General features: G+C 41.8%; 1 protein-coding gene across 2 annotated transcripts in view; it reads right to left on the bottom strand.

The window, feature by feature from the left end:
* Positions 1-25207, bottom strand: part of ip6k1 (inositol hexakisphosphate kinase 1) — a 31421-nt gene extending 6214 nt beyond the window's left edge. Inside the window, exons 1-8 of one of the 2 annotated variants that reach the window (XM_065955209.1) lie at positions 25019-25207; positions 11038-11312; positions 9374-9519; positions 9157-9283; positions 4884-5124; positions 4040-4221; positions 2115-2290; positions 633-866 (exon numbers count right to left, since the gene is read on the bottom strand). In XM_065955209.1, the coding sequence (XP_065811281.1) occupies positions 633-866; positions 2115-2290; positions 4040-4221; positions 4884-5124; positions 9157-9283; positions 9374-9490 (1077 nt within the window). In that variant the 5' untranslated portion in view covers positions 9491-9519; positions 11038-11312; positions 25019-25207. Of the gene's footprint in view, positions 1-632; positions 867-2114; positions 2298-4037; positions 4222-4883; positions 5125-9156; positions 9284-9373; positions 9520-11037; positions 11313-24574; positions 24967-25018 lie in introns of those variants that run through there. The other variant, XM_065955208.1, reaches the window with a different exon arrangement.
* Between the last annotated feature and the right edge of the window lie 1068 nt (positions 25208-26275).

The raw sequence follows: 26275 nt of genomic DNA on the forward strand, positions 1-26275 counted from the left end.
ACCTCCACACATTTCAAAGTGTGCACGATTACGTTTATGATGCAGCTGGCTTTGCACATGAACGTAAGGTTGAAAATCCTAAAATGGCAAGAACTGAATTTCACATAAACTAGATGTAAACAACATCTTTATATATCGTTCTTTCTGTAATTATAAGCATGGAAACATTCAAACAGTATTAGCATGTATGTTCTCTGGTGTGCTTAGAGATTTTCAAGACTTAGTTTGAGCGCCAAATAAAGTGGTAAAGAGGATGTTATTACTGATTGAATACACAGTATTATTGATATTTAGGAGAACAAGGTGAATCCATATCCAATTATCTTTCCTCCTTTCATCCCAATCTACAAAATCTAGGTGATTTTAAGTAACATTTTCAAAATCTTTCGCCTTATTCAGACTGTCTGTCCAGGGAGTGAAATGTACGTCTCTGTGACGTCTCACTGTCACTATGAATGTCACAGAGGTGTAATGGGGAGATACAGTAATCCCAACTCTGTGCAGAGTAATAGGGGGAGAGATAGGCTCGGCGGAGCCAGCAATGGAGAGCACCCCCCAGAAGATTTGGCAGAATGTTAACGTATCAATAAAAACCTAATTATTGGACTTGTAAGTATTTCAGGACCGCTCACCTGTCCCTCATAGATGATGAGCAGTGAAGACGAGTAGAAGCGATAGGACGCTTGCCTCTCCAGCACGGCCTTCAGGCTGCGTAGCTTATTCAGGATCGGCTCAAAGAGGTCCTGCCTCAGAACCTTCCCGTTGTGCATGTACTGGTAGAGCGCCTGACGGAAACCCTCGATCGACAGGCCGCGGCCGTAGTACTTGTTCCTGCAGAGGTAGTGACCCGTGTTCAGCTGGTACACCTGCAGACAGAGAGGAGACGTCAGTCACATGATATCACAGATGTCTTTACATTCATGACTTTCTTTTTGAAGTCGATCCATGACTCCTTCTTTATGGACGATATTTTAAATAAAGCGTATTGTTTTTCTTTTTCTCCCTTACACCTCTACATCAGATATATTATCAGTAGAGAAGATGTTTATGTGTGTGTGTTGCCAAGGCCCAATTAATATTATCGGGTAACTCTCGGTATTCCCAAAGGTATACTTCATTTTTAAGACCACTTCAAGGGGAATTTAAAGCTAACTTCACAGCTTTTTTTTTTTTTTTTTTAAAGATTAACACCAAGAGACGTATCCCTTTTCTAATCTGAAATTTACTAGCTGCAGTAACAGTGGTGTACAACAGACTCGGCAGCAAATCAGGACCAAGGGGAGAAAAAAACAAAAACATAATCCACTGTGGTGAGTAGCTGCTGTGAATTCATCACTCTCTCAAAACCTTTACTACATTAGACGTCAGGCATCAATCCTCCAGAAAGAGAATATATTGAAGCTCTTTGTACACTAAATGTGGTACTTTGTGATGGAAATACAAAACTTTTAAGGCCTTGTTCAGAAACTATATGTACCCTGATTATTAGTTTTAGTTCCTTTAAAGCTCAAGCAGTACATGTATGAATACTTTTTCAGCCACACCGCGGCATACGGCATATTTAATACGAGGTAACTGCCGGTGTGGCCTGTACTTCCATGCCAGCTTTGAGGTAGAGTTAGACGGCAGCATGCCTTCAGGAGTTTACCACCTGGGGTTGAGTTGTTTTGAATGTGATGGTTGAAGTAATCTGGTTTTATGGCGACAGGTGATTTGAGGACGTGACAAACTGACAGACAAAACGGACACGAGGACAGACGGAGCTGCTTCCTGTCATGCTGTGAGCGCATGATATATTTTGATTGGATCTTTAAACGCAAGGTGAGAGTGTGCCGCAGAGGAGTAATCATGTTTAATAATCATGATCTCCATATCAAGTAAAAATAATAGTGATTATGATGTTAATGCAGCAGCATTAAGAGTGTGTGTTATTATAAAGGTTTATGATATATAATGATAGTATAAAGCTGGAGAATCCCCAGAGACAAAACCAAGAAATTAATTAGAAACTCAAAAACTATAAGTGAATTAAAGACTGTTAATCAATTGTTCTCTGCATTCAGAGGCGGCCATGTTTTTAAAGCATGCGTGAGCTGTAGCAGTGGTTGTTTTACCTGCATGCCACACACTCTGACTCCCAGGGTCGCTGAAGTGCTCTGTTCACATTTCTTCATCTGCCTCGCCGCTTTCTCCTCGGAGGCGTCGTCTCCGTGCTGCCTGGTGCCCATCTTCAGGTCCAGGATGCAGGGGTAAGAGAAGTGGTGGACCACGTTCTCCAACAACAGGAACTCTGGTTGACATGCTGCTGTTAGGGAGCAAATGTGTCTGAACTTTGATCTCTAGGCAATATGTTGTTGTTTTACTTAAAGTGATGCACACAAAGACATAACACTATAAACTCCAATATCAAAAAACAAGTTGGCATTCCCTAGGCCAAAAAAAAAAAAAGTGATTTTTTTTTTGATAAAACTTGTAAAAAGTAAATAGAGCAATGTGAGGTTTGGAAATCTCTCAATAGGTTTCAATACATCATCGAAGCAGCCTGTAAAAGATCCCTGGTGTTTCAGTACCTGATCTGTCTCTCACCTTTAGTAAGAGAGCAACAGCTGAGGCTCCAGACGTCCTACAGTGTCCTTAACATCCTCTATTTGGTATAAGATTGAGCGTCTGCCCTCAGGCAGGAGATTCAGATCACCAAAGTCCAACAGAATGACATTTTGCTGTAATAAATTAAGCTTTCAAACCAGTGAATTCATGATGACCCAGTGAAGAGGCATTTCCTTATTCACGTCCGGTTTTAATGACAGTTTTAAATCCTCTCTGTTGTCACTTTCTGGGCTCTTGTATTGATAAATGTCATGTTTTATGTTGTTTTCAATATCTGAGTCTCTGTCTTAATGTCTAAATGTTTCACATTTTTACCTGGCTGAAAACAAATTACCCCTCTGGGTTGAAAGTTTGAAGGGTCCACTTCTGATAATTTGGACAACATATTTCAGAAACATCTTCCCAGTTTTTAAACTGAGAGAAAATCACACTTGAGAAATGTTCATCTAAGAAATTCATGAGTCTGTTCCAATCTATAAAAAAAACACAAACACTCAGCGTGGAGCCCCCTCGTTCTGATTCGTCTAAATTAATATGCAAATTTGCAAATGTGGTTATAAGTGACAGAGAACATTCATGATTATCAATCTGAATATATTTCACACAGATTTATATTTGAATTCCTCTGTTTTCATTTTTACATCACCAAGGTACCTAGTGGTTATTTTGCCCCCCCCCCTCTCCTCCCAACATTTCCTCTCTCTCTTCAGCTCTCCTCTCCAATAAAGGCAAAACTGGCCCCAAAAAAAATAACAAACAAAAAAGAAAAGGGACGATATTATTTGATAAGATGCTGAAACCTCTTTCCCAGAAAGCTCTGAACAGGAATATGGTCTCAGACCTCATCACTGCATGCAGCGGATCATGTCTGTGATAATATCAATAATAAGCAGAGTGAATGATGTCTGTGCGCAGACGACCTCCAGTGACAGCAGCCCTGCTGAACGTGACAGAGGACAGACGGACATCATGGAGGACAGAGCGTGTGTTTTGTTTTCCAGGCAGCTGCAGTCCGCTCTCTTTGAAGCTCAAGATCAAAACACGACTTCTGCCCTGATAACCTCAGACCCCCCCCCCCCCCCCCCCCCCCCCCTCTCCCCCCTTCCCCCCTCTCAACCATATCACACTCAGAGCCCCGACTGAACTGTTACACAATTCAGTCGGCAAACACTCCAACAAGCAGTTTGCTTCTTATGAATAATATTATTCAGCCAGCGTCTCTATACTTACATTAATTAAAAATCAGAGCTTGTTTACATATTTACAAGGTTCTTACAGCTGAATAATGTGACTTTTCCTCTGCATAATATTACACCATTTGCAGATGATTTTTAACCTTGGAAATATGCGCCTTAATGCAACATGTTTTTGTCATAATAAGAAGAAGATGTTGATTATTATAATTTGATTGTTATTGGCCGACAAAGGATACTGAAGAGTTTTCGGTCCTTGGATTCAGACCTCATGCGGCTCAGCTGCTGTTTGTGGCAGCGCAGGCTCCAGGGGTTGTAGCTGATCTTCTCTGAACTCAAACCGCTGTTCCAGTCCAACATCTGGAAGGGAACGTCCGAGTGGATCTTTGGGTCGAGCCGCGGACTCTTCAGCTCTGCCAGGCTGCAGGGAGGAGGAGAGAGGAAGAGCAATGTAGTGCGGCTCAAATCTTTTTTTCACCATTGTGTAAGTTTGAACAGTGACGCCATCTCATATTGGAGTTTAAGTTAAAAACAGGTTATGTTTTAAAGTTAACTGTTCACATATTTGAGTTCACACAGTTATGATTTGTGTTTTTAAATGTTGGAATTTCTTTCTGCATCATCTAGAAACATGACTCTACTTCTGTGGTTTTCCTAGCCTCTAATTGGTTGGTTCAGTGATGTACAGTAAAAAGGAAACGCCTGCATTACTGCTGACACTGAGCCGAGCCGCCTGTCAATCCCAGGGTATAATATAAAACCATATATGAAAAATCAGCGTCTGGCTGACTCTCACTGGAAGTATTCAGGAAACTACAGACACTACAGATGAGAAATAGAGGACACTACAAATCCCATCATGCCCGGGAGCATTACATCCGATCCAAACTAATTATTCTCATCATGATTTAATTGGTCGTCTGAGTCTAATGTGATGTCCTCTGAGCTCAGTATCTTCACCTTGAGAAGCTGCAGCTAAATATTGGGGGAATTATTCATCGTTTATCGTCCAAATGAAAAAGATGATTAATATTCAGTCAACAACGAGTCCTCTAAAAAACTCTTAACACTAAATGAACTTACTTATCAGACGCGTCGTTGTCGTGCGCCTCCCTCCTGTCGCTCCGCTCGTCTTTGTGTTCAGAGGAGGAGGAGGAGCGATGGAGGCTTCTTCTGGAGTGTTTCCTCCTCGGCTGCTCCCTCTCTGGAGGGTCCCGCTCCTCGTGCTCCGGAGGCCCCCCCTCCATGTTGCTCTCCACGTAAGGGTACGCCACCAGGTTGATGTAGCCGTCCAAGTCACCCTCAAAACACACCAGCACCACACCTGCAGAACACAATAAAATACAGACAGGAAGTTTAAAATACTGGACATTAATTACAAACCAGCAATATACTCTAACATCATGTTTGTCATTCCTGAAGCTTAAAGAAAAAAAAAAAAAGCTCACCAAAGGAGGAATTAACAAACATTTACAGCTTTCTGAAAACGTCTTCCTGTGTCGATTCAGTTTCTGATTCTTACGCATTAAAGGAAGAATATGCAACTTTTTGGTCCAGTAGATGTCGCCCTTGAGCACCAGAATGAAACCATAACAACTAGCGCTGCATTGTTGTGTTTGTATGCTAATGCTAGCGATCGTTTGCTTGCTCGTACCTTCACACTGCATGTAAAAATCAACAGGCGTAAGGTCAAAAGATCATGTGGCAATAACAATCAACAACAGTGCAGTCCCAGCAGAGAGAGTACAGTAAGTCAAAGCTTGCAAAAAAACTCAGCCATCATTATTTCTGCACCACTCCATCACTTAAAACCATACACAGGCTAATGGAGAATGTCAAGTTATAACACAACTTATGGTGAAGATTAAACACAGAAGTATAAATAAGACTTTAAGAAGACACTAGATCTCAACACAAGGACTTCTTAACTGAAGTGTTCCCCCCTTAAGATCAGACAAAGATGAAAAGAGGGAAGATTTTTAGGGTGCCTCCAGAGGTGGAGCCCTTTTGGAGGCTCAAGGATGAAGGATGAAGAACACCTCACTGATACACCTAAAGTTGGATTTTACTGTCGTCTGTGTGTTTATGAAGATCTCATAAATGTTCCGGAAATTCAATTGTGAAACTGTTAATGGATTAAATGCCCGGGCAGGAATGTCTGGTAATGTTTTATTTAAACATTAAGCGAGTTATTTTTAGAACACCTCTTTCCTGCCGAGTGAGACGCTGAACATCCTCCCTGTTGGTCCAAATTGAATTTTGACGTCAGTGGTGGGAAACCTTCTCCAGAGATAAGAGTCCAAAAACTGAAGAGTCAGGTCCTCTGCTGGACTTCTTCACAACCTCCACACCAACAACTTAAGGAGAAATCCGATCTGCTGACGTCAAACTGTTTCCAGATGAAACGACCTTGACGGAATCAGAAAGTCGTCGCTGGGCAGCTGTCTGTCAGTCTGCTGTTATTTAATCAGCAGAACAATGGTAGTGGGCCGAAATCCAGGGCTAAATATAGACTCCTTTTGGACTCCTGTTGTCATGGTACTGGGACCCACAACAAAGGCAGGTTGGACTGGGGGGGGGGGGGGGGGGGGGGGTGCCTGCAGGTCAGGTGTGCAGGGAAAATATAAACCTTGTGTAGAGACCCTCAGAGGTCAGTGAGACAGCGAGCTGAAGGATGAAAGTGCAGGGACTGTAAATTTATGCTTCTGACGTCTGAAACAGATTTAGCTTTCTTTAAGAATCGGTTGATACATTACAAGAAAATTCATTTTTATTTTCTGGCATTTTTCCTTCAAGAATCGCGATCAATCAAAGTTATTGATTTTACAGGAAGTAGGACTAACAGGCTCTCCTTGACGATGGCAGCATGCTGATGTTTAGCAGGTCTAGCATTAAGCATGTGCACAACCCTTAATTAATGCTTTATCATTTATTCAACAACTCTGCTTTTATAGAGGCAGAGTGCAATTACCAATCAATAGTCAGGCGAACTTGATGTCAGCATTAAAACTGATCTGAAACAACAAATCAACATTGGATACTGACATCGGTTCATGCCACATTATTTGCAGATGTGCTGATGTTTGTAAACAGAGCTGATATTGGCCAATGCATCGGTGCATCCCTAGTTGGTAATCAGTTTCTCTCGCTGGTAGACATACTGTAGGGAAGAACACAGACATTTTTGAATGGGTGTGTATGTGACCTCTGGGGCTTCTGCAGCCGGCCTCAAGTGGACACTCGAGGAACTGTAGTTTTTGTGCAATTTTGCATTGGCTTAATTTTTCCACACCAGAGGTTGCTGCTTGATTACCAACACAGATGACTTGCTCAATCTCAAGTTTGTTTTTTGAAGAAGTGGAAAAACACACAAAAGCCAAAAGTACGTTACATCAGCATATGACTGACTGCTCTTGATTCTTACGACTCAATACATTTTTGTCCATTAGTACCCTCGAGAGCACTTCGACAAATGACCGTTTCATATCTGTGCACTGAGAGTTTTCTCATGTGACTTCTTACTCTTAACAGTTTTAGAATCAATGCTTCGTGTTGAACTGGGTCACAGCTCATGGCTCGAGGTGAAATATTTGACATTTCACAAACTGTAAAGGCTTGAAAGTATTGCACTGTAATAAAAAACTGTCTTCCCTGTAAGTGTTTCAGAGTCAGGACCCTGCTGCTGGCTTACTAGTTGTTACTTAAAAGCAATCTCTAATGGAACAGAGCCATCTTTAGCATCACACCTGCTCCATCCACCTTCATAATGTCTGTTGACAGACCCCCCCCCCCCCCCCCCAAACTCAACCCCTGTCACTGTCACCTCTCTTATATAATTTTCTAAAATGATAAATAGGTCACACTCATGCAGGAGAGGAGTATGCGTGTGTGTTTGAACGCTGGCTGTCAAAGTGTGTTTGGCTCTGTTACTACAGCAAGAGCCGGTGGAAGCAGCTTCAGTGTCGTCTGATGGAGAGCAGAGCGGCTACACCAGTAAACATCCGCACATCCGTCCCTCTGCTGCGTCTGTCCGTCTGCCTGCTTCTCCACCCGCCACCCAACCCGGAGGTGCAAAACTATTTAGAGCACCGGAGGAGGAGGCCGGGGAGGGGGGGGAATAAGAGATTTGAGATCTTTTTAATGCAACAGATGTCTGGGAGGGTCATAAAAACTGACTTAATTATAAACGTCCTCCAATAACAAACAAAAAAATCAGATTACTTTTGAATCGGTACAGACCGGCTCACTGCAGAGTGGATTTAAACACACACACACACATACACTGTCTCTCATATTGTTGAACTAGTTTACGTTAAAATTAGCCTTAGCATAAATCAGCAGTGCATGTAACACTGCACTGAATGTTTAGGCCACAAACCACACATGCACACTTTGGATGTGTTGGAGCTTTACAAGTCGAGCTCAGTTAGAACATTTTATTGGACAACTGTCCTTGTCCCAGCAGAGAGGCACAGAGGGAGAATCGATTCATTGACAGATGTATGTCTGAATCTGCTACTGTAGGTGGCGATATGCCTCCCTTTCAGCCGGTTACTGTCGGACCTTCGCCATGTTGACGATGTTATGTCACTAACTGGTTGAACATGGACAGCTTTACAGCTCTGAACATTTCTGCTGACACAACACAAATGGTGTCTCCTCAAATGTCCAAAAACATGTGTGGGCCCCGGAGGCCTAGTGGCTAGTGTGCACCGTGCCCCCTGGACAGAGGCTGCTGTAGTCGGAGCGGGCAACCCGGGTTTGAATACGACCGGTGGCTGCTCTCCCGCATGTCATTTCTCACTTACTCGCTTTCCCTGATTTCTTCTTATATATATATATTTATTGCTTTTATAAACATAGAAAATACAGACTCAAGAAAAAACAACAGAAATAAAAATAAAAACCTACCCCCCATCCCAAAAGGAAAATAAACTAAGAGAACAGAAAAAAGAGCACGTCTTTTGCAATAGCAGCCATGATCACATTAAGACCTTATCTTAAGCAGTTCCTATTAAGAAAAAAAAACAAAAAACTGTGAAAAAAATCAAAGGCACATACGCGCAGCAGGATGGTGCAGTTAAGACACAGAATATTAATCTTTGCCCTATTTCCCTGATTTCTTACTCTATCCACCGTCCTGTCTCTCTGATAAAGTAAACAAAAGTCATAAAGTAACACAACCTCAGGATCGTTATGTATCATATGAGCCACACGTGTAGAGGGTCACAGTGTTCACCGTCCTCTCAGCACTGAAACACTTTGTAACGATTCACTGAAGAGAATCCACAGATAGTCGCAGCTCTCCCCCATGGCTGAGCGCACATCAAACATCTGAGAGTTTCCTGTGACTGACCTTTATACTCTGGAGTGAACTCCTTCATTTCTGGAGGCAGAGATTCGTAGAAGCGCTGCTCTCTGCTGATCAGAGGCTTACACACCGTGTGGTCATCATAACGCATCATACTGGTGTGACCCCCCACCTACAAAAAAACCCAACAACACACAAATGTGAAAACAGTTATCACATATATGTTACACTTATGACAGCATTGCTCTCTCTCTGTACCCACCTGGTGGATGAAGGGCTCTAGTGGAACGCCTCCTGCTTGTGATCGAAGTATAGCCCCTCCCCCCGGCCCCGCCCCCTGTAGCTTGCTGTCCATGTTGTTACTGTGAGGGAGGCACATGGCTCCTGGCGGACGCACCGCGACTCCTCCTGGAGACGGGAGAGGGATTTATTGAATGATGACAGGAAGAGCTCCTTTTTTATTTCTCAATAAATCCAAACCACAGATGATTTTAGAGCATCGATTGTGAAAATCAGGACCGATAGCGACATCAGTGTTAAATATAACAACTCAGCTGATCTCCACTTTCAGTTTTTCATTACTCCGTAGTCTGTTTTTTCAATGAGCTATGAGATTGGATTTATTTAAATTATTAGTAGTCCTTCCTCTTACAATGTCACTGATCTTTCTCTGAGACAGTTTAACTGACGACATGTTCTTTCATGTTTAACCATGAAAACAAATCAGAGTTTGTCCGAAGGAGGACTTCTTCTGTCCCATTTAAACTCTTTTCTGAATCAGCAGTTAGCTAAACTAGCTTGTCAGATTTAAACTGATGCGACACAACAGATTCACAATGCTCCTGGCATCAGTGCATGCTCCCCTACTTTTCGATGGTCCAATATTTGTAAACATGGCCAGTTTAGTCTGACACAGATGTTAAGCTGATGCATCCCTGCACTGCATTCCTAGACTTGTTGACACATAATGTGAAAAGTTTCCAAAATGTTTCACGGTTTCTCAACATAAGATGCTACACCAACTAAACAGTCTCTGGTAAATTTGCAGATGAATCATTTCGAGTGCAGGAGAGATACTGCAGGTCCTTCCTTCCTGCTGCAGGGAGACTTTTCAACCTGCTCTTCCAGAAGAACATAAACAATAGATAAACATGAACATGGACGGCTGATGAAAATGAGCTCTAAGCTAACTGGTACAATGCATCAAATGGCAAAAACACACAAGCTTGAAACTTTCTTGTAAAACCCTCTGATACTGATGTGCAATAACATGTTCAGCTATGTTGTGTTCAATGTGTGCCAGGGAGTTTTTAAAAAATAAGGTTTTGTCAGTGTCGAGTATTCAGTTTACAAGCTGATGACACTCATTTTGAGATATTGTTAAGAAATGTGAAGGTAAAGATGGCTGAGTGTGCACGGACAAAAACATCAAACCCTTCAAATCATCGTAAACACTTCCTGCCCTCTGTTGCTTCTCTGATCTCTGTACAGACATTCTCTCAGAGACTGCAGTCCATATTGTGCATTTTGATTAAAGGTCAGCAGGGTGCAACATCCTGTAACATATGCACCACGTAGCTGCTATAGTTCAGTGTTGGAACGTTGCATTTAGAATGACACGGAATATTAATGAGACGGGTCATAATGAAGCTTTAGCTAACTTGTGTGTTTGAAGCCGGGGCAGCATTCGACAAACCAACAAGAGTAAGCAGGACTTTAAATGTTGTCCTTTGTTTGGTTTCTGTGGTTGCCATGGTGAGCCCCAGCCAACATCACATGTTTACAAACAACTCTTAGTTTTCTTTAAAGAGAGGAAGTGACTTTTGATTTATTCCTCTCTTTTTGGTCCTAATAAAGAATTCAAAGAGCTCGCTCAGGCTGAGTGATCTGTGGGGTCTCCACTGCATTACATTGGGTCTCTCTCACCTTGGGCATGGGCTCTGTTATGCAGTGACGGGGAGGGGGGGGCACAGGGCACCACGGGCTGCTGGGAGCGCACGCCGGCCCCGGGGGGAGGCGGCGCCAGACCGAAAAACCACCTCGCAAATCCTCCAATCAGAGTGCTCCAATCCACCGCCGGCAGCACGGAGACTGGTCAGGACAGGGGATGAGGGGATGAGGGAAAGAGGGGGTGGGGTATGGAGGTGGACGGAACGAGACGCAGGGTGTCAGTTCACCAGAGTCAACAGGTCACCACGTCCCTGAAGAGAGAGAGAGAGAGGAAACATCAGCCTGTTAGTCAGAGCGAGAGATTTATTTATTCAGGACACAACTTACAGAAAAACGTCAACTATGAGCTAAAGAACAGACACAGAGCTTAGAGGATGTGTCACCTGTTTGAAGATCCATTTATAACACAAAGGGGTTTTCAAAATGTTAAAAAACAGGTCCTGATGCATGTAAACGTCTTTTTAAAAAATGGGTTGAGATAAAAAAAAAGAGTAGAACAAATAAATATAAACCAGAGATAAAACAGACTTAATTTTAATACAGATCCAATATCTCTAAGTTGATGTACAAGTCAGTCCAGAAGCATTTCACACCGCGTTATAAATCTTCCATTTGATAGTAAAAACATTTTCTCTCAGTCTTACTGTTTCTAAATATTGTTGGGTGGGTTCAGTCTCATAACAATTGCCTTCTTACTTTTTAACATTAATATCTTGAGTTAAATATTGTTTTATTATCAATCCCACTACATTCATATCTATAGTTATTAAACTTCTTGATTTTTGGGGTTAGAAATAAAGTTTATATTTAAGTTTTCATAACGTCTTCGTCTGAAACGTTTGTAGCATGCAGCGAGTGACACACAGCTACGATTGAAGCGAACATTAGTTTTGTGGAATAACTCCGATCACATGAAATTATTTGCATTTTGTCCGTTTTCCAAACAGTAAACAACATTGTCATGAATAAGAGAAGTGATCGAACAGAGTCTGCAGCAGGCGGCGCCGCGCTGTGTAAAAATAACACACACACACACACACACACACACACACACACACACTTTTCTGGGCATGTCGCCACAAACTGTTGACATCAAATGTTTCAGCACGTTGGCTTCGACACAGACACACACACACACACACACACAGACACACGCAGAGTGCATGCACACATTCAAATACACACATGTTTTGATTCTCTCCATAGCTCAATGATGGAGGAAGTGCAGAGTCACCGGCAGCAGGGTCAGAAAACACGTCCCCCGGTACGCTGTTTGTAGAGGCTTCAAAAGAGTCCTGCAAAGATTTAAAGTCCTCTAAACTTTCTCTGTACTCTGTGTGTCCCGCTAGAGGTTCTATTTACTTCCTGCAGCGCCTCGAAAACGTCTGTTTCAAACTAAGGTCCATGAGTCTGCGCTCGCTTTCACAGACGTCCTCCTGCTGATGATTTGAAAACATGATGAATATTCATGTTTTTTTTTTTTTTTTTTAAACGTCCTCATTAATCAGGATGTTTTGTGATTCAGGATTTATTCTCTTACAATAATCATTCAGCAGCACACAGAATGAAATCAAAGCCCGGCTGTTATCGACCATAAAAACCACGAGGATGAATATTTAGCATTTGAAACAACGACTCAGGAGACAATTACAACGGAGGACAAACGGCAGATTGTTTCCCCAATTACCACATCAAACAGCCGATGAAGGTCCTGCACACATTTAATAAGGCTTGTTTCTACAAACTATGAATTTAACTAGGAGGTTTATTGTTATATGTAGGCAACAGAGAGGATGGGCCTGTCTTTAAAAATATCCCAATAATGGTCTGATTCAATGCATTTCATTGAAATAATGACAGCCCTAGAACATACTAATGACAGGCACGCCATTCTCATAAAAACACCCACAGATCTCTTTTCATGGCACTTTAGTTAAACTCCTGCAGTTGTGGTTCTGACAGGTCTTGACTCTTGAGTCGTCTTTGTCCGAGACCAGAACGAGAATGCTGCAGATTTTAAGATCAGACTGAGATCTTCCACAAGCGACCTTGAGAATGGTCACAAGACCGAGATCAATTTCAAGCACTTTTTCACACATGCACTCCTGAAAATGTCAAGAAAATTCCATACAGGACAGGCTGCCGCTGAAATCTTCCCGAGTTGCTCTTTCTCACTCACACGCACACACACACCTCGCAGCAGGAGCAGGGTCATGACATGAAACGATGGCGGACAAAGCAACAGAGTCGGACGCTATGTTCACATCTTATTCCTTTTTATCAATGCAGTAAAAAAGTAAGAAGCAGCTTATTTACGTGAATGACGGTCACACTGCACGCTCAACACTCACTAAAGACGTAAACATCCATTGGTCTGGATCAGGGATGGACAACTTTGGTCACAGCAAGGGCCACATTCATTTATCTCTGACTGCCAGGGGGCCAAATTGTAGAATACAAAAAACATTACAGACGATTATGTCTCAAATTTCACTCAACATATAACAGTGATCAAATATTATTATGGACATATTTCTGGTTTTCATGATTTCATGGCAGATTTTGTCTGTTAGTATGGATCATTGTAAATATGGGCTCTATGGGAAATAAATCCCTTTTATAAAGTATAAAAAATAGAGGCTAATAAAAGCCTGTTGCTTTGTGATATTTCTTAAGTTTTGCATTTGGCTTAAGTATACAGGTGTCCACATTCCCTTATTTTCAATCCTCTACCTGCTGCTTCCCCCTCCTATCATAGCCGTTTATCCCACATTGCATCTAAAATCTTCCCCAACATGACTCATCATCGTCTGCCTGAAGACAAGGGAATAAAGACAGAGATAAGAGGGAAGGAATGGGGGGAATAAAGAAGGAGAGAAGATGACGTCAGGGCCTTTTTATGTGTGTGTGTGTCTGAAGGCATGATGGTCAGTGTCAAGGCTGAAGTGAGGCATGACACTGTGCTGATATCACGATGTGGGCCCAAAATAATGGACTCACATACGCAACAGCTCAGACATGCAGAGACATTTTTCAAACGCTTCAGACTCCTTACAGGACAGAAGCTCTTTTTTTAATGTTAGAATCGGTTTAATGCAACATTTTAGTCAAAGGTAGGCCTTTACTTCTAAATAATATCATGCTAATAAAATGCAAGAAGTTCTTTTAAAGGTCACATATTCTGCTAAATAAACTTCACAATGTTCATTTAACACTAACATGTGTCCCTAGTCTGTCTACAAACCCCCCAATGATGAGAAAAGTCCATCCTCTCCGTCTTCTGCCTGCTCCACTTTTCAGAAAATGTGTGCTCAAACAGGCCGTTTGGAGATTTTCCCTTCATGACATCACAAAGGGCAGTAACCTCTCCCCCAGGTGGGTGACACTCCCACAGCTAGGTGTTTGTTCTGTCCTGAGTCTGCCTTCTCACCGTAAACAATAGGACATGGAGCGAGAAAGCTCGAGTACACCCAAGCCCTTCCAGAGAGGGGGCGTGGTCAGACACAGCTCATTTACATATTTAAAGGTACAGACACAGAAACAGCCTGTTCTGAGCAGGGCTGAAATAGAGGGGTTTATAGACATGATGAAATACAGAATCAGAGAGGATTTAGAACAAGAAACTTCACACACATGTTTTGGGGAGCTCTGAGACTTATTTAAACTGGTTGAAGAGGAGGAGAATATGTGACCTTTAAATAAGAATCCTCAAGTTTACATTCCTTGTCAGTGAAGTTTGTGCATACTTGTGGTGACAGCAGTTGTTTTTTTACAAATGAAGTTACATGACTTGAAATTTACTCAAAGCTAACCCCGCTGGGTAAAGCTTTTGTTTGATGTGTTTAATCTGCAATAAAAAAAGATCATGTTCCAGCACGACCTGCTGAGCTGAATCAGAAGGTGCGTCTCATCTTGTTATCATCCAGTTACTACATGACCTTTAAACGCTCTCCTCATTCATAAAATATTCAGCCCATGCATCGTGCTTTTGTGCCTTTGCTTCTTTTCCCTAAAGGTTAATAAGGCTGACATTATATATCTCCTCGAGGCACTGGATATTTCAGGCTACACATCATGCTGAAATAAAATAAGAAACTTATGTCAGACACGTAACGCTTACTGACAACCTCCAACTTTTAACCTAAGGTAAGAAGTTTCATTTATTGTATTGTTCTTGTAAAAAAAAAAAAAAAACATGCTCACATTCTCAGGCTCTGATCACGACTTTCTCACAGCACGTTGCACAAAACTTAACCACGACGGAAACTCAACATCTAACTGTCTCATCTCAAGTCATGATCAGAGCTTGACCAAGCATGAGCCCCAGATGCAGGCTAGAGCGCACACACACACACACACACACACACACACACACAGTAAACAGTCTTCCCAATTTTCCCATGAGCAATGAATTCTAAAATTAGCAGCAAAAATCTGCTCTTTCCTGGGATCAGTGAAATCACCCCGATCACCAATGACTCCTCACATTTCACTGAACTCAACAACAACAACACACAAAAACCATTAAAATATGAACACACACTCACAGTCACACACACATACACTCTCTCTGAGTCGTCTGTAGTCCAGATAAATAATAACATATAAACAATCACAAATTTAAACTTCAATTCCCTTTTGAATAAATACTTCTTTGATCAAATTGCTCAAAGAACAGGTGCCATGAGAGTGATTTATAAAAACAACAAACAAGTAGATTTAAAGTAACACACTTGTCTCCCCACTCATTTGATCAAACAGGGGATTAAGGTTGGGGATAAAGATAAAACAATAAAATTACATTAATCCACTCAAGACTTTGAAAACAGTACAGTGGATCTCTGCTTTCATTTTTTATATGAAACACTTCAGTAAGTATTAGTGACAGAGTCTAAAGTGATGCATTCAAGTGATGGATGATGGTTGTACTTTTCTGTTCTGTAATGGCTGCAGAAGTTTGGTTTTGTTGGGGACAAAAAGAGAAAGTAATTTGTAGGCTGTGTCAGGTTAAACTGGCACATCGACTGGAACAATGTGGAACCAAAGCTAGCTCCGGCATGAGGATGTCGAGCTGCAGGGAGGACTGAAGGCTGGTGATGCCAGCGATGCTAACGTTAGCTACAGTCAGCAAACCAAACCCCCAATTCAACCTGTTGTCTGAGTCTAAATGCATTATCTTTAGACGAGTCGTTTTAACCTGAGTTTAAACTTCTGTTAAACTGACTGAAACATCTCTAGATTTAATACTATTCATGTTATAAACCGTCCAACCTTTTGAAGAGGTTTAATCAAACACCCAGTCTTATTCACCAATAATGAAAAACAACCCTTGAGTGTAATCCTTGGTCTAGATGTGTTCACTTCACACAGAGGTATCAGGCTATTCATTGAACAGCTGGAGTCTGTGTAGTGGTCCTGTGTCTGTTAAGAGGATCTCTATGTGTGCATTCCTAGCACACAGACAACAGGTGTGTGTGAGTGTGTGTGTGTGTCCAGCGGGCAGCGTGATGCAGAGAATAGGCTGCTGGAGGTCAAAGTCAAGGACAACTCGCCCCCCCTTGGTCTTTCCTATACACACTCTCCTCCTCCTCCTCCTCCTCCTGTTTGCTTCATCCCTCTCCCAAATCTCCTCTCCAGCCACCCCCTCTGTTTATCTCCTCTGTTCACAATCCCTGTGTCTCCCAGAGTGTGGCATTACTGAAGATGCAGACAATACTTCAGAACTGACTCTGACTATTCAACCTGCCCAAATTCAAAGTAAACACGCGACCTCTGCATCGGACCAACGTGAGCCCTTTGCTGCAACTGTTCAAAATGACTGTCGAGAGAAACGGTCACATGGATTGGGCTTTACGTCATGTCCACCTCGCACACCTGTGTGTGTGCTAATGCACGAGCAACCGTACCGTTCCAAAGCCCACCTCTTCCAACTGTGCCAGGGCCAAAGAAATGTACCACGCTTTAGGTATGGAAGCACTCACACTGGACGTTGGGGGTCAAACGTACTTGGGGGGGGGCACAGTATAAATGCCTAGTGTGAGTGCACCATTTGTCCTATATGTTAAGAGTCCTTTTCAGTGTGTGATTTTGCAACAGCGCCGTAACCAAGCTCCTTGGTGCACTGACTAGATTAGATTGGCAGCGAACGGCAGCATAGTGCGCAGCGAACTGACGGACTGCGGCGTGCACAGGAAGATGTGGAAATTGGCAGCAGTAAAACAGAAGATGGTTTGTTAGTGTCTTGTGTGAACACAAAATCTAAGAAAACTTTAGGAGTAACTTGAGTTCAGAGCATCATTGCTGCATCACAGCTGCTGCAGTCTACTGTCCAACCATCAGGACGTGACATCATTGTTCTCAAACCTTTAAGTGCAGGAACTCTTGGTCCAAAAAGCCAACCAGACAAACAAACAACCCGATCTATCTCTCTCTCTCTCTAATCAGCTCCCTGTGTCCTGCCAGGTGTGGTAAATGACCCAAGCAGCCAGCCAATCAGCTAAGAGGATCTGTGTGGGCATAGCTTACATCATCGGCCATCACTGGGACAAAGCTGTGGGATCACAGCAGCTCTACATCTTCAGACTGATTAAGCTGCTATTTCTGACTGAAGGACTCTGTGAGTGTGTGTGTGTGTGTGTGTGTGTGTGTGTGTGTGTGTGTGTGTGTGTGTGTGTGTGTGTGTGTGTGTGTGTGTGTGTGTGTGTGTGTGTGTGTGTGTGTGTGTGTGTGTGTGTGTGTGTGTGTGTGTGTGTGTGTGTGTGTGTGTGTGTGTGTGTGTGTGTGTGAGGGAATCCTTCTGTCCTTCAGTAAATCAGAGATAGAGCCAATTGAATATCTGAGTAGAGGTGTGTTCTGTAGTTTAGTAGTGAGAGGAACTTGGTGCTGATTTAGAGTGACTGAGGACTTGAAGCAGCACCTGGATCATTTCAGCCAGGTAGAGCTGGATAGGTGAGGCCAGTCCTGCTTTACATATTATTTGCCTGTTTGTCAGGCATTCATCGGGAATTCAAAATCGGGAAAAACATTCTTCCGACACTCCCTACGTTCCTCACACAAACGTTCAGACTTTTTGGTAGATATCTCAGACTCTATGTGACATCAGAGTATTAGTGCTGCTCGATTATGGCAAATTATAATCATGATTATTGATTATGATGTCATCACGATTATTAAACATGAGTACGCCTTTACAACAACTGCGTCACAGCTGCTTTTATCAAATTTAAACAATCTGAATTAAAAACAAGCAATGCATGAAAATAAATAAGTAAAAATAAATATATAAATATATAAAAAATGATCCATCCATCCAGTATCTTTAACGCTTTTCCCGTTCAGGGTCGCTGGAGCTGATCCCAGCTGTCATTGGGCGATAGGCGGGGTTACACCCTGGACTGTTCAACAGCCAATCACATGGAATTAAAAAATTATAATGAATTAACTGTGTTTTTGAGGAAGTGGTAGGATAGGATAATACTTTATTGATCCCCAGAGGGGAAATTCGGGTGATATTGAGCCTTCAGATCTTCAGCCATCTTTTTAACCAGAGAGAGAGAGCACTGTTCAAACAGCACAAATACATTGTTGGCAACATTTCTGTACAGAAACATTGACTACTTATCTGTGCAATTTAGTCTGAATCCAGGAGTTTACTCACAATTTTTGGTAATCAAAAAGAAGAAATTACCCAATATAGCATGCCTAGGACTCAGTGTTTTTGCTGCTCCTTTACTTCAAATTTAAAAGAAAGAGAATCGTGATCTTTATTCTCAGGGAGAAAAATTGTGCTTCACATTTTGGCTAGAATTGTGCCGCCATAGTTCTGTCACATGTTTTATACATCTGAGTTGGATTGCGATTTTCCCTGGAAATGGGTATCCATGGTGTTTTATTTTTACTTGCATTGTATAAATTTAAAGTATAAATTTGTGTTCGCTTTGGCTTGTAAAATACACTGAAATATTCAAACTAGGAGTCTCTGGTTCAGCACAGACTCAAACTGATAGGCTGCTGCTACCTGAATGTTTTGTCCACATGCTGCTCAAGACAATTAGCGTTGTAGCTTAGTGAATCTGAACTCCGTGTTAACCCCAGTGTCTGAGCTCACTTAGACGTACTAATACACACAAATAGCTTCTCATTCACACACACACTGAGTCACTGAGTGTGTTGGGGGGGGAGTTGGTAAACACAGGATCTGATAGACCGTGAAACCTATCCTCCAAAGAGCCGCTACACTTATCCAACCTTCTACAAAAGTGTGACTCTTTCACTTCTTTTGTCTTTAAGGATTGCTGTTTCACTAATGATATTCATTTTCTGGTATGGGGGGGGGTCCTGTATCGTCCTGTGATCAACAATCACTTTTGGAGTCAGTGTGGGAAAAGTGAAAAAATCTTGGAGTTAGATTTAAGGTAGAGTCAGAAGCTTTTTCCGAAGAAATAAAATATAGATTTATATTCAAGAAGGGCTGCTCAGTCATCCCTTCTGGGCCTCCATAGATGTGTGGTGGGGACTGTGTCTGCAGAGACCCCGTCCTCGTGAACAACGTCATGTTTTCGTTTGCTTTGGTTGAGTGATGTTTTCGAGGCAGGAGCTGGTGTGTTTCCTCCAGCCAATGACGGCATGCAGGAGAGTTTAGGAGTGGATACAATTCAGCGACTGGATGTGATTCAAACCAGCAAATATGACAAGACGTGTACGTAGCGGCAAAGTAGAGAAAATATACTCACAATGAGGTGAAACGCCGAGCAGATGAAGCAGAGCGGACCCTGTGGAGTTGGTCTGCTTTCTGTTAAACAGGCAAGTGCTAAATTCTGGTGGTTAGCTTGTGGTAGCATGCAGTGTAACTACAAGCAGTAAATGTACACACTACATCCTGCAGCGGGCTTCTTGGGCCGATGAGCCCAGGAGGCGGGGGCAAGTTTGAATGTTGTGGTTTACAAGCTGCAACAAACATTTCTACTGACTCTACCCTTAAACAAACACGGTGAAGCAGGGTCTGATGTGGACTTGGTTTGGTCCCCAAACATTTATACCACCCACTCAGTGTTGATGAGGAAACTGATGGGCTCAACAGGTGTGGCTGTTTTAAAATACTTTCTGGATTAAATAATCCAATTCAAAATTCATTCCAATTCATCTGATGCAGTTCCAGACTTCATTGTTTTGTTCTGATTCAGTGTCCCGTTGATATTCAGCCTTGTCTATTCTCACCGTGTCAGAGTCACGGCTCAAGAGAAATGCCAGACTTCAGTAAACAGCGACAGGAGCCAAGACGTCATCGTTATCATCTCCATCTTCATCACGCCTTAAGTCAGCAGCTGTGTGTCTTATTGCTGAGTGGTTGCATTAGTGAAGTGTAGCAGAACCATGCAAAATATTCATAAATAAGGGTCGGAGGTAGCTATACTGCTGACACACACACAAACATACACACACACACACACACACTGGAAGATGAAGACAACAAGACAAAGTGATCGAGGAAATGAAGAAAAAGAGAGATGGAGGGAAAGAGCAGGAGGAGGCAATAAAGTGGAATCAGACGGAAAGACGCGAGGAGGAAATGAAAAGAAAGAGAAAGGAAGTAAAGATCTTATGAAGGAAAAGAAAGAAGCTACTGGAAGGTGGAGGAAGCGATTAAAAGTGTGACATTATGATAAGATCTGGTGAGCATGTGGACTGTGAGAAAAAAAAAACGACCCGAATGGTAAATGCACGATCATAACAGCGGGCGATTTATTTACTGTTGTAGAATTAACGATTAATTGACATCTTCATGCAGCTCTAATGATTGTCAATAGGAAATGAAGAGAAGGAGGAGGAGAGGGATGGAGGGAGAGAGAGAGAGAGAGAGAAAGTCGGAGTAGAGATCTGTGTCTGTATCATGCAGCGCTGCGGGAGAGAGAACATGCCAAACACATCTGTCGCTCTCAAAATTCACAAAAATACGAGAGGAAAAAACATGAAAACACATTCACAGCTGCTGCCCCAGTCCCCTGACAGAAGTCAACAGCTGCTGAGTGACACACACACACACACACACACACACACACACGCACGAGCACACACACACATACACACATGCACACACACACACAATAACAATCCGTCCTATCAACAATCATCTGAGTGACACAACGGATCAGATGAGATCAAAACAACCACGGGGGCGACCACAAGTCAAGCATCTCGGCTCCTTTCCCACCACAAATTCAAGACTGGGTTGTTACCACAGCAACAAAAACTCACGACATGTCAAATCAGCTGATGAGACATTGATGAGACGCTCACACGCAAATCGAGTTCAGAGCATATAACTCCATCGATTTGTATTTTATATGAAAATTAAATGTTTTTGTGTTTCATCTTTATGAAGAGTTTATGTCCTCAACGCTTCGGGGGCTGCTAGCCGAGTTGCCGCCAACGATGGCTCGGCTTGTTTCGTTCACAACGTCCAGCCTTCTGATGACTTAAATGACCCGGGTGTAATTCAAAAGTTTTAAAACAACTAAAATCTGGAAAGTTAAGGGGGCACCGATAGCCGAGCTGTTAGTGTGCAGAGAGCGGGCTGTGGCTCCTTTAACGCATGTCGCTCCATATACTCTCTCTCTCTCTCTCTCTCTCTCTCTCTGGTTTCTGATGCTGTCCCCTTTCAGACTCTACTCTGTCCTATGACTAAAACAAAGGCAAAAAAAGGCTGAAATTAAATTTATAAAAAAGTAAACACATAAATCTAAAAAACTACAGTGACATTATTCAGGCTGGGGGATATTTTCAGTTCTTAATCAATATATTTTCAAATAAGATATAGACTAACACAATATTGTTTATTAATGGTTCTCAACTGATGGGTCAGGACCCAAAAATGGGTCACAGCTTTATTTTTTTGGGGGGGGGTCAAAAAGTCTACGCTTTTCAAACACGTTTGTTTTGTTTCTTTGTTCAGTCACATGTCCTGTACCGTCTGAGATGAACTATTCTTCATGAAATAAATCTGATTGGTTGAAAAATATCAGACATTTCGGTTGGTTTTTTTTTTTTTTTTTTTTATGAAAGAGTTGGCGGTGTGTTGAGAACCTGTAGTTTATACTGATATAGTTCATGTTGTGTTATACGTTTCATCTTTAGAGCCGCGTGTTAGCCTGTTTCTCGTCTCAGTCTGTCCCCCTTCAGCCGGCTCTGCCTCTCTTCCTCCCTCAGAGAAACTCTAAATAAACCCTGCGTGACAAAAATCCCACAGCTGTGTGTATTTTGATATGCAGGAAAGGAACATTTTTACTTTATTTTAATAGTATTATTTTGTAATCTCTATGTGGATTGTGCAGCTGGCTGTTAATAAACGTGACTGTGTGACATTCGGTCCATGTGGATTTGACTTTGAGCTGACGTTTTGTGTGTCTTTGCAGAAAATAATAAGGAGGAGATTTATGTTGTGTATCATCATTCAGCTAAAATATATCAGGAAAGGATTTTTGTTCAATATCGACAAGCCTGAGACGTTATCCTCATGTTGTGAAAGGACTGTTTCATCACACAGTCATACTTTCAAGTAATAATTGCCCCAGAATTTTTTTATTTTGCAATCTTGCAAATGGAGCTGCTTTGATATAATTCTCATCAACACCATACACACATCATCACTGAAACAAGTCCAGAGATAATTTACGTCTCTTTCAGTCTAAACTGAGTGTGCAAGGAGAATGTATCCAAACAAACGTGATGATATGACATTTAGGGGGCATATTTCTCAAACCTGTGTGAGCATTGTCCCCTGAAAAACGACTTCCTAATGTTCTGTTTTTAACTCTGTAAAGCACTTTGAATCAGAGGCGCTGCTTGTGGCCCCAGACCAGTAGGAGGCCCCTGAGGGCTCACAAACTTTAACCAAAGCAGTGGCCCAAAATGTGCAATGACAGGAGGACAACTCCCTAAATGGGCCCCATCTGAAATCACTCGCTCTCATAACCCTGCTAAGCGTTGCATTATTGCCGTGAACACCAAAGTTTGTTAATGAAAGTCAACAAAGAAAAATGAAGAGGAATTATCTGAAACAGGAAAAAAAGAGTACGGCTGGCAGACATGATGGTGATGAACACTGGTTGGAGGGGCCCCCCCCCAATTGACTTTAACATGGGGCCAAAACTGACTCTAGAATCACTACTTTATTTGAATTGCTCTCTGTATGAATGGTGCTGTGTAAATTGATTTGCCCTTCAGAGTTGACACCAACATCTCTTTTACACAAGCACTCCGGAAAATGTCTTGAAAATTTCAGGATCTGATATTTTCCAATTTAAATTTAAGAAAAAAAACTCAATCTTAACAAGCAAACAAAGATACATCAAATAGGCGCTCAGAGTCGAGCTGGAGCATCGCTAATCTATTCACAATCTGCACAACACACATCAGGCCTGTTGATTTTTTTAGAGACACTGTTTTTATACTATAGCAAGATCAATTTCTCTCTGAACAATACCCTATCATTCTGGTGAAAGGGTGGGGGGGGTGGGGAGGGGAGGGGGCTGCTGACATCTGATTTGAAAACCATCCTGAACAATGTGAGGAAAATCAGCTTTGAGTTATTTTGTGCAATACATAAAACCACTGAAGTGCACGTACAGTATACGCTATAATTAATGTTGCCCTGTCGTCTCTGCTGATTTAAATCGACAAGGTAGTGCTAATCTTTTTTTTCCCCCCCTCAACAGACCGTCTTTATCAATGCATTTTCATTCATCCATTACATTTAATTCTTCTCTCCTTCTTCAAGCAATCGACTGAACAAAGTCAAAGGTTTATAGGATCTAAAAAATGAAAGGCAAAAGCATCCTGTAATAATCCTGTTGCTACAGTACTCATTGCTGTTTAAAGCAACAAGCTTTTATCAACGTGGAAATTTTTTTTTTTTTGATTTCTCTCCCAAACTTGTGAGGATGGAGATTTGGACTCGTCCCCTTCACATCCCTGCAGATGGTGAGAGAAACCAGGAAGTAACCCTTTTTTTCAATCCCATTCTGATGTTGATAATATAATTATACAGACACTATCAATCACGAGTGAATAAAGCCGACTTTTATGGAAGACAGAGAACACACTGCTGTGTATGTTAAGACACTGAGCATTGCATTGCACAGAGGCAGCTTTTCCAGCTATGACAATTCTGAATCTGCAAAACCAGAGATGCACCAAGCTTACAAATACACACTAATATAAAGCAGCATTAAAAAAAAAAAAAAAAAAAAGCAGAGGTATGACAACATGGTCATCATTACACACAGTAAATTGACACTTACCTGAGACTGAAGCTAATTAATCTTAAATCCAAGCCACCGAACCTGCAGTATCAGCTTTTCGTGCAATCACACTGATAACCTGTCACAGAGCATTGCACCAACCAACCAATCTAATGGACACAAGGACCCACATCCTCTGTGGATCCATTATTATTATTATTATTTCTCACCACCGAGCTAGCCTTCTTGGCTAATGAAACTTCCAGGGTACCCACCTCTTGAGGCTAAAAGAAAACACACCACCAGCTCATCTTCCTACGACAGCTTGATCACGGCGTCAGTCAACGCTGCCACACAACACGTTTACAGACTCCTGGGGACCATGTTAGTTAGCGTTAGCTGTCAGACTGGCCAGCTTTCTTGACCTTAGCCTGACAAAACACGCTAGCACGCTAAGTCAGCTACATTCATCTTAAATCAGCCTCGAGTGAAAGTTAACCTCAGACTGCTTAATGACATTACGGTTCGAGAATCGCCGTAGATAAATCTCCGTGTCCCCTGATGGTAAACACAGACGTTTGTTCGACGCTAACGGCAGTTTAATGCTAACGCTAGCTACACGGCTAACATCACGGTGTGTGACGTTACGCAGTCTCTCTCTCTCTCTCTCTCTCTCTCTCTCTCTCTCTCCGCCGAGCTGTCACAATAACAACATTTACCGTCAGGGCTTGCACGGGAGGACGCCGAGCTGGGATGTGCGGGAAGGTCACGGTGGTTTGTGCTTCAACAGACCGGGGAGGTTTCCGTGGATGTCGGTCCCTGCTATTCAAACTCGTTAACGGCGGAAAAAAAAAACACATCCAGGAGGCTAACGTCATTACAAGCGACGCTAACGCAGCCTGTTCGGCTTTCACGAGACTCTACGGCGCCACCTACAGCGTAACACCGGTGCTATGGCGAGAAATGCGTCCCCTCTGAGAAGTGCACGCAGTCATGTTTGTTGTGGTAGATCTGTGATGTATGGAAGCCCATTTCCGCCAGTTAAAAAAAATAAAATGAAAATAATAAAGTCACAATAATGAGATAATAATCGAAATAATGAGATAAAAAGTCAAAATAATGAGATAAAAAGTTGAAATTATGAGCTATGAAGTCGGAATTATGAGATATAAAGTTGAAATTATGAGATATAAAGTCATAATAATGAGATAAGTCAAAATAATGAGATAAAAAGTCAAAATAATGAGATAAAAAGTCAAAATAATGAGATAAAAAGTTGAAATTATGAGCTATGAAGTCGGAATTATGAGATATAAAGTCATAATAATGAGTTAAGTCAAAATAATGAGATAAAATTGATGAAATTATGAGACTTTATTATTTTCATTTTTATTTTTTTTACTGGCGGAAATGGGCTTCCATAGTGATGCCAAAGAATGTGAAATTGATACTCAATAAAGTTAAGTGTCCTTTCTGTTCTATAGACTCGGTAGAAAACGCATATCTATTTGACTGCGTGAATAGGACCTGTAAACAGCGTTTGACTTTAAAGTGTATGTAGAGGCTTTAACAATCTGCCGAGCACAAATGTGACTGACTGAGAACCTCATGTAGCCCCCCCTCTCCTCCTCCTCTCCTCCTTTTAGTTGCAATTTCAATTTTACTTTGGGTTTCTTATAGCGGTTAAAGATAAGATAAGATATACTTTATTCATCCCAGCAGGGAAATTTAGGTGTTCCAGCAGCCAGCATACGTGTAATAGAATAGAATAGAATAGAATAGAATAGAATTACTTGATTGATCCCAAACTGGGAAATTGTGACGTTACAGCAGCAGGTTATCCAACACACAATATTAGTAAAGAACACAATGTTAGCAAATCTAAACACAATATAATATTAACTACAAAGTAAATAAGTACTAAAAGATATCAAAAATAAGAATGTGAATATATACAACCAGGATTTCACTAAGCA

Source organism: Labrus bergylta, chromosome 5, assembly GCF_963930695.1.
Source record: "Labrus bergylta chromosome 5, fLabBer1.1, whole genome shotgun sequence".
In the NCBI taxonomy this organism is placed as follows: Eukaryota; Metazoa; Chordata; class Actinopteri; order Labriformes; family Labridae; genus Labrus; species Labrus bergylta.